Source organism: Herpailurus yagouaroundi, unplaced genomic scaffold, assembly GCF_014898765.1.
Source record: "Herpailurus yagouaroundi ecotype Mexico unplaced genomic scaffold, PumYag 28, whole genome shotgun sequence".
In the NCBI taxonomy this organism is placed as follows: domain Eukaryota; kingdom Metazoa; phylum Chordata; class Mammalia; order Carnivora; family Felidae; genus Herpailurus; species Herpailurus yagouaroundi.
In genome coordinates this window covers 22,378,364-22,389,116 of record NW_024412376.1, presented here as the reverse complement: position 1 = coordinate 22,389,116, position 10,753 = coordinate 22,378,364, and the positions used below count along the sequence as shown (strand labels likewise).

The 10,753-nt window shown below is 31.1% G+C and overlaps 1 protein-coding gene across 1 annotated transcript in view; it reads left to right on the top strand.

Moving 5' to 3' along the window:
* Positions 1–5,376: 5,376 nt before the first annotated feature.
* Positions 5,377–10,753, top strand: part of ANXA10 (annexin A10) — a 99,967-nt gene continuing 94,590 nt past the window's right edge. Inside the window, exon 1 of the mRNA XM_040470992.1 lies at positions 5,377–5,619. Within this exon, the coding sequence (XP_040326926.1) occupies positions 5,602–5,619 (18 nt within the window). The 5' untranslated portion in view covers positions 5,377–5,601. The remainder of the gene's footprint in view (positions 5,620–10,753) is intronic.

The window sequence follows — 10,753 nt, the reverse complement described above, 5'->3', positions numbered from 1 at the left end:
GTGAGATCATGACCTGAACCGAAGTTGGATGCTTAGCTGACTGAGCCACACATGTGCCCCCATAAGACACCATTTCAAAAATAAAAAGACAAGGCACACACTGAAAGCATGCATTTGTGAATCAAAGATGATAAGCAATATGTGTCTAGAATGTACAACGATCTCTTACTACTCAGTACTAACACCATCAACTCAGTTGGAAAATAGATAAAATATTTGAACAATTTATGTAAGAAGATGTAAAAGTGGACATTTATGAAAAGATACTCTATATTCTTAGTTATAAGGGAATTACGAATTAGAAGCACAATGTGATATAACTACACAATTATATAATTAAAATTTTTAAAGGTGATAATATGAAGTGTTGGCATAAAAGCATCCTTATTTATATAATAGCTAGGTGATCAACAGGTAAATGGGTAAACAGTATGTAGTATATCCATACAACAGAATATTACTCAGCAATAAATAGGAATGAACTGTTTACATTATGAATATACATTATGGTATATACATTATGAATCAATCTCAAAAATAGTCTATTAAACACATCCAGACAAAAAAGAGTACATATAATATGAATCCATTTATAAGAAATCCTAGATAAAGCAAACTAATCTATAGTTGCATAAAACAGATCAGTGGTTTCCTAGAGCAAGAGATGGATGGAGGGAGAAACTACAAAGAGATTTGGGAACACCTTTGTGGGTGATGGTAATGTTTTGAATCTTGATAATGGTTTCAGTTTTACACCTTCAAAACCTAGCAAGTAATACACTTCTAACTGAATGCAGTTAATTGTAGACAATTTAAACTTGTTTATGAAAATAACAAAGATTACTGGAAAAGAGCTATTGGCTTAAAGGAAAATGGAAACCTTTACAAGCTAGCTTAGAAAAAAAAAGAATGTATACACTTATTTATTTGTTTGTTTGTTTATTTAAAATTTACTTATTTATTTTGAGAGAGACGGAGAGAGAATGCAAACAGGGGAGGGGCAGAGAGAGAGGGGAAAGAGAGGATCCGAAACAGGCTCCAGGCTCTGTGCTTACAGCAGAGAGCCCGGTGCAGGGCTCAAACTCACCAACTAGGAGATCATGACCTCACCCCAAACTGGATGCTTAACTGACCGAGCCACCCAGGCACCCCAGTATACACATAATCTAATAAAATGACCTCTCCAAGAGACATTCAAACATAAATGACCTCGTGATAAACATCTAAAAGGGAAGTAGAATGGAAATCAGAGTTCAGAGTGGCAGAGGAAGGATGCTAAGTATTCAACTCTTGAATAAGAGCTTATTGTATGTTTCTTATATGATAAAGGGAATGGAATTGCTATGGTATTTGGATTTCATTGGATGCTTTTAGATGAGTAAAAAGGTAAATTGCAACTATCTAATTTTGAATAAAAGTATTTATATGACCCCTTTAAAGAGGAAAAGTAGGTACAGTTTTTCAAAATTCATTAGGGAATATTGAGATGAAACAGTTTGAAGGCCCTATCTTACTGGAAAGAAATTTGTTCTATATAAAGCCACCTTGTCTCAACTGTTTTAGACATTTTGCGGTGTTCAAGGAGGCAGTGTTATTATACATAAGTATATAAAAATTTATATTAAACAATTTACATTAATAGCACTTTTTTGGAATCATGTATAAAATAAGAATTCCAAATTATTAATTAATAAATATAAGCACCACAAGGCAAGAATCTTTGTCGCATTCAGTGAAGTATCCCAAGCACCTAGTACTTCTAGGCATGTATTAGTTGCCTAATAAATATTTACTAATAAATTGAATGAATGATGTAAATTTTGACCCAAGAAGGATTAAATGACTGTTTGGCATGGCATACTACACAGAAATTTAAATTTTATCTAGAAGATTGCCTGGTGAATAGTTTTCAAAAAAAAAAAAAATCATAGGGTTCATGTTGAAAGGCTTCCAGCCAGAATAACATGATAAATATTGCCAACATTGGGATTGCATTAGTTAGTTCATCCAAGTCTAAGAGGTTGTGGATTTCCTATGGTGCAAGAGAGCAGAAGCAACAGAAAAGAGCAGCAGAAAATCTCCATGTATCTAAAAGTCTGTGCTCAGATATACCATACTACCACTTGCTCATTTTCCATTGGTTAAAGCAAGCCACATGGCTAAAACCCAAATCAAAGGTAGATAAAAGTATACGCATATAACAGAAATGAAGAAAGTGAGTGATTGTGAACAATAATATAACCTACAACATACCTGGTATTCAGGCCGATGCACCTCTAACATAAGCAATTAGTGGGTACTACCAATACTTACCCGATTTTTCTATGCTTTTCTAACTAATCCACCTGCCTTTGGATTTATCCAAATATTTTTTTTAATCATTAACTTTTAGAGGTTACAACCATGTCTTCTTGGCCTAGGAGTCATTCTGCCTTTTTAGACTGATTTAGCATATCTTCTTTCTGATCCAATATATGCTGATTTATGACCAGGGGACAGTATTAATTCCAAGATATTGAATGCTGTTAGTATTTCTCCTTTGTACCTATTAGGTTGAATTTTAGCTCAAATGTAGTGGAAAAAATGTTGATAAAGGCCATATGTAACTACCTATTCAAAGTAAAATTTAGAATTAAGACAATTATAGTACACACTTGAGACCTCTTACCTCCCTTCTCTATCCCTGAGTGTTTGTTCCTTGGTTTCTCTGATGGAAGGCTTCTGCCTTCAATTTCTAAGCCACACTTCAAACGCTATGTCTTCATGTACTTGCTTATTGGGAAATTGCCCATACTGTATTAGGTAACTTGCTTATGGCGCTTAGCATTCTCATCTTGTATTCTATGAATTTTACCCATCTACCAAAATATAAATACCTTTGAATCAAGAAATATGCTTTTTAATTTTGTCCTATGTAATAGTTTTCTTGTTTTATTCCTTAACACAATATGGGTATTAGCACAGAGACTGATGTTATAGGTTCTGATGTTGGACTGCCTAGGCTCAAATTTCCACTGTACCACTTCTTAGGAGGTGTTCTGACTACACAGTACTTCAGTATCCTCCTCATGAAAATATACATAGTCCATAGAGTTGTTGTGAGAATTAAATTCACGTGTAGAGGTAAATTTGCTTGAAACAGTTATTGTTAGCATTTATTACTTTCTATTTTTATATTTTTACTTTTATATTTTCTTTATATTTATATTTATATAAATTTATTTATATTGTATATAATATATATTTATATTTATATATATATAAATATTTATATATAAATATAAATAATATTTATAAATATATATAAATATAATATATAATATATATTATATAATATATATAATACATATTATATATAAATATAATATAAATATAAATATAAATAATATAAATAAATATAAATATAAATATATATTTAATATATATTATATATTATATATAAGTATATATAAATATATTGATTTATTTATATTTATATATATTTATATTTATATATTTATATATAAATATTTATTTATTATTTATTTATTATAAATTTATAATTTATATTAATTTATAATAATTATATAATTAAATTATATAATTTATATAAATATAAATATAAACAAAATATAAAATATAAAAATATAAAAATACAAAGTAATAAATGCTAACAATAACTGTTTCAAGCAAATATATATATAATATATACATTATATTTATATTTTAAATGTTTTTATATTAGGTACTCAAATTACATATAAGTGAGTGAATAGGCCAAACTCAAACTATTATGAAAATTTTCAAAAATAATAAAGTAGAAGTATCTAATTATCTAATGGACTGCCATCTCCCCAACAACTTTCAAGATTTTGCCATACAGAATTAATAACTCCCATACCTTTTTTGCATGAACTGTTATAAAGCAAATCCCAGACATCATTGTTTTAATTGAAAACATTATTTATTTTTTAAAAATTTTTTACATGTTCATTTATTTATTTATTTATTTAGAGAGAGAGAGAGAGAGAAAATCCCAAGCAGACTCCACGCTATCAGTGCAGAGCCCAATGTGGGGTTCAATTTCATGAACTATAAGATCACTACCTGAGCCAAAATCAAGAGTCAGATGCTTAATTGACTAAGTCACCCAGGCACGCCTAATTGAATACATTTTTAAAAAGCTAAGTCATAAAGTAATGATGAGTACAAGTAAAATAATCATTATCTGAAAGAAAATTAAGAAATATTATCAAATCTGTTTTCTCTCAGTTATCTGATAATATTAGAGAAAATGTTTGCCTCAAGTATTTTCACAATTCACATTTCACACTGACACACTTAATTAGAGCCACAAATCACATAGCTTTTAAAAATAATCATAAGAAAATACTTTTAGTTGAAAAACTCATTTTCTTTTGTTTTAAATTTTGAATCCTATATGTACAAGTATAAACTTATTTAGTAATTACTATATGCTTTTTAAATATACACAGAGAAAACACAACATGTACATAGAATTATTTACCAGATTACAACATCTTCAAAAGCAGGCATCATGCTTCTTTACATCTTAAACGGTACCAAGTATATTACTAAATTAATCAGACTTATGAATTGAATACTGCCGACATCAGATATTTCTCTGCTCATGGTATACATTACATTAAGAAATCCTGCTTAATGATCTTTAACCATATATAACATCAGATTGAAAGTAGTTATGGATGCTGCTTAGTTGATACTTATTGTAATTTTCTGTTCTTTCAACCAAAAATTATTTATCTGTAATTCATTTTTAAAATCTTTTAAAAATCTTATAGCCTAAAGGAACACTATATTGTTCACTAAATGGCAGTAAAATGATATAATACACATTAGTTTTGTGATGTCTGGAATAATGGATGAAGCTTATAGGGACAGGTATTTCCTAACAATATATTAGAATTTGAAGGTATTTTTTAAATTGTTTCCTTAAAATGTAATAAAATTAAATATTAAAATAAAAATATATATGGAGTGTGAAAATAATGGTGAATATATACGGTTTCTCCAAAGACTTATTGCTGGGTATTCAATTCTGACCTAAATACATTTTTTTTTTTAAATTAAGACCAGATATATAGTAGTTAAAGATACTTAAAGAATGGTATAGATGCACAAAGAACCTAGTAGCAGTTTGAAACATGAAGCTAGGGACCAGTGTACCTAAAAAAATATCTAAAAATGATAACACAGAAAATAAATCATTAACTTTGTGGTTAATCAACTTACCTTTCCATAAGTCATCTGCTTTTTCTAAAGATTACACTTCTTTCATTGGTTGGCTAATGTATGTTTCTTAAATCAACACAGGACTGGGGTTCTATTTATTTTGTGCAATAATTCTGCCTACTCACTTATGACCGATAGTTCAGTGTAAATACTCTATCTTGAGACATGCTGTATCCAGAATTGACCCTACGTTTTCTTTCCTGAGAATCTGAGGTGAATGGTAGACATATAAATTTGATTGAACAGTGAACTTCAATTCTTTCTAGCTACATAGGAAAGCAAGTCTATGCCATTGATCACTTAGTAAAACTCTTTTAATCCACTCTGAAGTTAACCACCATCGTCAAAATGTTCTGTGGAGATTATGTAAGTATAATGGCTATTTCAATACTTCTTGAGTCTCCTGAGATTTGAACCTTATTTATAAGATTTCATATGTGGTTCTCGACATTTTCATCAGAAAATATTGGTATTATAATTTATTTTTCATTAAATTATTAATTAGTGCATGTTCAATATAACTATTAAATGAAGATAATATTATTAAATCTCAATCCTATTCTAATTTTGAAGTAATTATTCCATAAGGGCAATTTAGATGCTCTTGTTTCATAAGTAACCTGACTTTGAATTCTCACCGAAGTCTAAGATTTTTTCTCGATATGTACTTCTATAAGAAACTAAAAATTAACTAATTAACTTTTATTTTAAATCTATAATATCTTCAGAAAATAGTTTATTTTTGAATGACTGTTGAATTTGAGCAATGTATTTTGTTTTCGTGTTGGAAACATTTCAATCCAACTGCTCTAACAGTCCACAAACTTTTGAAGAGACTACAAAAACCCAGATTATCTAAATATTCATTTTTAAAAGATAGCCGTTTCACATGGTCTTAGATATTATATATAATTGTGTTCTGTGTTGATATTTTTTAAAATCTATCTCATAGAAAAAGTTTTTAGGAAGCTTTTTATTTTTTACTGAAAATTTTTTATGCAAAAAAATAACAGCATAATTATTTGGATATCTTTGGGACAAAAATAATATTATTTACTTATTTTAAAAGTATCAATTTCCAAGAAAATTCTATTTATTTTGTTTTTCAAATTAAATATTGAATGAGCATCTAAAATGTGTCCAGTTCCCATCAGTGTTGCCTTAAAAAACCTTAATTTCATCATGAGATTTTAGGATCGCATTGGCAGTTGAGACTTATCATTACTGTTTTATTAATTATGCAGCAGTTACATTTCACTACAGAGAAATAGGAGTTCTTAGGTAATTTAGACCAGCATGGTAAATGATTTAATTTGTAAAAAGCTATTGTCCCTTTCCATTCATTCAAGTACAATTATTTGGAAATGGTATTATATTCTGTATATTGTGTACAGTCTTATACGCCAATTTATCAAAGGAACATTAAGAGAATATTTAAGTCATATTTCAAGGAATATTAGAAGTTATGGTGATGACAAGATTTTAAGGAAATTCGATGATTTGCCATGGTTCTGGAGCAGATAAAAATATCAAAGAGTAAAGAGTTGGATTGAAGAGATTGAAATATTCATTTTAAGTATTTTTGAGCATTGAATGGTTTTTACATAATCAATGTCATTTTATTTTAAAGCAATTATTTATTTTCTTAAGATATATGGCCCAGGCATTAGAATTCGGTCTCTTTACAAACCACCAGTTGAGGTTAAGTTCATCTGTTTAATCTCTACTTTGGCTCTGGGGTTCTCAAGCAAAAGACAAGTTCTTCTATAGGCAATAAAGCAGAAGTTCTTATGGTGTGGATGAATTTTCACTGGGTTGCTTCTTAATAACAGACTCTTAGGCCTTCCACTGAGCAATTTCTATTCAATATATGACATCTGAACTTATATGATTGATAAAAATATGTGACCAGTTTTTGAGACCCACTGCAGTAATTCATTAATATCAATCAAAAATAAAGAAAATTTGGGTTGCCTGGGTGCCTCAGTTGGTTAAGCAGCTAACTTCAGCTCAGGTCATGATCTTGTGGTCCATGGGTTCGAGCCCCACATCAGGCTCTCTACTGACAGGGTGGAGCCTGGAACCTGTTTTGGATTCTGTGTCTCCCTCTCTCTCTGCCCCTTTCCTGCTCATTTTCTGTTTCTCTCTGTCTCAAAAAATGAATAAAAACGTTAAAAATTTTTTTTTAATTTTTAATAGAGAAAATTTAAATGTAAGTCAAGCAAGAAGCAAGAATCATAGAAAAGTAGTTACGTTTCTGTAAGAAATAATCATATGTAATCCTTTAAAATTACTTTCTAGAATTAAGGAGGTAGATAACCCTTAATGGTTAAAGTAGTTTAAGTGGGTTAGCTACATTGAGAGGGTAAATTTACCTTTAATGCAATAAGTGTATTTTACTTATGTGTTTGACCATAAGGCTGTCTATTGAAAGCAAGATTTAATTAAATGATTATGGCAAGTCTGGAGGTGTTTTATTAATTAGTCAGATATAAATCACCTTTCAGGAAGATGTTATTAAAATATCCTCCCTACATTGAGGGAAATTGCATTGTAGAGTACTAAAATACATATATTTGCCAAAGCCAGGATCTAAATCCAGTCATCCCTATGTCATTATAATTTGAGATTTTTATCCACTATAATATATTGCCTCTTCCAAACATATTGGCCTGATTCTTCTAGTGAAACTGTTGGCTGCTTTTGTCCTGTTGTGTCATCAACTAATCCCCCTTTTTACACAGTAGCATTTAATTTACTATAGATAGATTTATTTGATTATACTCTTCCTTTTTGACTCAAAGTAAACTTTAATCTTTATTCCTTTTCCTAGCCTTTTGACGATATTTTATTTCTACCATATTTATTGATTGATAGAAAAATATTAATTTTAGGAGTAGTACAAGAAATACAACATATTGATATCATAGTCCATATCTGAATTAACATTATGTATTATAACTAAAGTAGAAAAACAATTATTAAAATTATCTGAATCTCTACCATACATCAGGAGCTTTACATAACTTGTCTAATTTAGTTGTTCACAGCAAATCTTTCCATAAGAATACCATTTAACATGCAAAAATTTTGTCTTCTTGGAGACACCAGATATTCTGTTCAGTGGTTCTATAATACATTATTTTTAGTCTTCACAATCTTCAAGGAAAGTATTCCCATTTTCTACATGAATATACTAAGGCTCAGAGAAGGTCAGTACTTTCCTCCAAGTGAAAAGCCAAGCAGTAGTGATATTGGATCTTGTCTAACTCCAAAACCATTTCTCACACACACAAAAAGTAAAACTGCGTAAGTGTGATGATCCTACATACTTACTGACTTCATGTTACAAGGCAAAAAGTAGGTCCTTTGGGAACGCCATTAAGAGGTAGAAAATCAGCAGCAGTATTGTTACAAAGATGCTCTTACTCATAAATTTTCCCCAAAAGTGCTCACCAAAGAGCATCAAAGTGAAACAGCAATTTAGACAACGTCTAGTGTGGGCAACCTGACATTCTACATTTTAGCCCAACTAATAGGGAGCAAATGCATTGACACTTAGCAATGAATTAGAGGTAGTGAAGGAAGAGCACTCAGTAAATCAGAAACAAATTCAGGGCATTCTATCCAGGAGTGATTGCAAGCTGAGAAGACCTCCCATGGGAGCAGGAGCTGTTGATTAGGCAAGATTATTTTTAAATCAGGCTTTTTCTATTGAAGGATATTCCTGAGAGAAAAGTTTCCATCCAAAAACTCTGACTTTGATTATTTATCTGCAATATGACTTACTGAACAAATATTAATGAAAGGTTATTCATACTTTAGATTGCTTTCTACTATCACAAGACTACATTGTCTGAACTTTACACACTTTGATTCAACAAAAGTTATGAATCATGCTAGTTATGCTTCAACTTTTTCTGAAGCCTCTGTTGAACTAATATGTATTGAACTGGAAAAATTAAATGTAGTAACTTTTTCCTTGAAGCAATATATAAGCATGCTATTAAAATTTTAAGCCCCCTTATAATAGCTATCGATTGCTTTTGAATATAAGGGCTGGGCAAATACAACTATAAAACACCTCAAAAAGGTGCTCTATTATTAGTGTTTATGTAGCAACAGTTCCAACGTTTTAAACCTACTCTAACTCAAAAGCCCTGCCCTTCAGTAGCCAATGCACTACTTCTGGAGATGAAATTAAGTTTGTTAGCAAGTTAAGTTTACACATACACACATATATATGTGTATAATCATTCACTTGTATATAAACACAGACACACAGGGGCGCCTGGGTGACTTAATCGGTTAACACATCTGACTTCGGCTCAGGTCATGATCTTGCAGTTTGTGAGTTCGAGCCCTGCATTGGGCTCTGTGCTGACAGCTCAGAGCTTGGAGCCTGCTTCAGATTCCCACCCCCCCTCTCTCTTCCTCCCCTGATTGCACTAGGTCTCTCTCTCTCAAGAATAAATAAAAGATTTAAAAAAAAATAAAAGTAAAATAAACACAAACACACATACATACATACACAATATATGTGTGCATTAATAAAATTTATTAACAAATTTGAATAACATCAAAATTTCATGAATGGAAATAGTCTCTTAGATTCAGCATAATATTTATTTTTCAATGGCTTCTACCATAGTAAAAATATTTTATAATCCAACTTCCCTCACCAGTTACTAGTAAATTCTTTTTTTTATAGTAAAATTCTTCAAAAGTTCATTGCATTCAATATATTCAATTCCTCTACTCCAATTCTCTCTGAATCTACTTTTTTAAAAAGTTTACTTTGAGAGAGAGAGAGCACACATGTGCTCCCAAGTGAGGGAAGGGAAGAGAGAGAGAGGGAGAGAGAGAGAGAGAGAGAGAGAGAGAGAGAGAGAGAGAGAGAATCCCAAGCAGGCTCCATGGTGTCAGCATGGAGCCCTAGGCGGCGGTGAATCCCACAATCCATGAGATGATCATGACCTGAGCTGAAACCAAGAGTCAGATGTTTAACCAACTGAGTCAACCAGGTGCCCCTCTCTGAATCCATTTTAATTGGGTTTTCACTCACTTCACTTAAACTGTCCTTAAGAATATAAACAGTGACTTGATTCCCTGATTCCCATACCCAGTTCTCATCCTCATCTTATTAGATATGTGAGTGCTGTTTGACAGTCTCCTTTGCCAGGAATATCCCAGGGTTCAATTCTTGAAACTTATCTTTTTCCTTTTTATAGTCACTCATTTTTCCCTTACATCCAAAATAATGTCTATAATGTAGACACTACAATGTATACACAGAGCCTTCTTTGAATTTATATGTCAACCTAACATCTATGCTAGAATCTCAGAATCATAACCAGGTGTCTGCTCAGTGAGTAGAAACTGCATTGACCTAGCACCCCAGGTCAAAAAGAAAGGCAAGGCAAGGCAAGGCAGGAAAAGGAAAAGGAAAAGGAAAAGGAAAAGGAAAAGGAAAAGGAAAAGGAAAAGGAAAAGGAAAAGG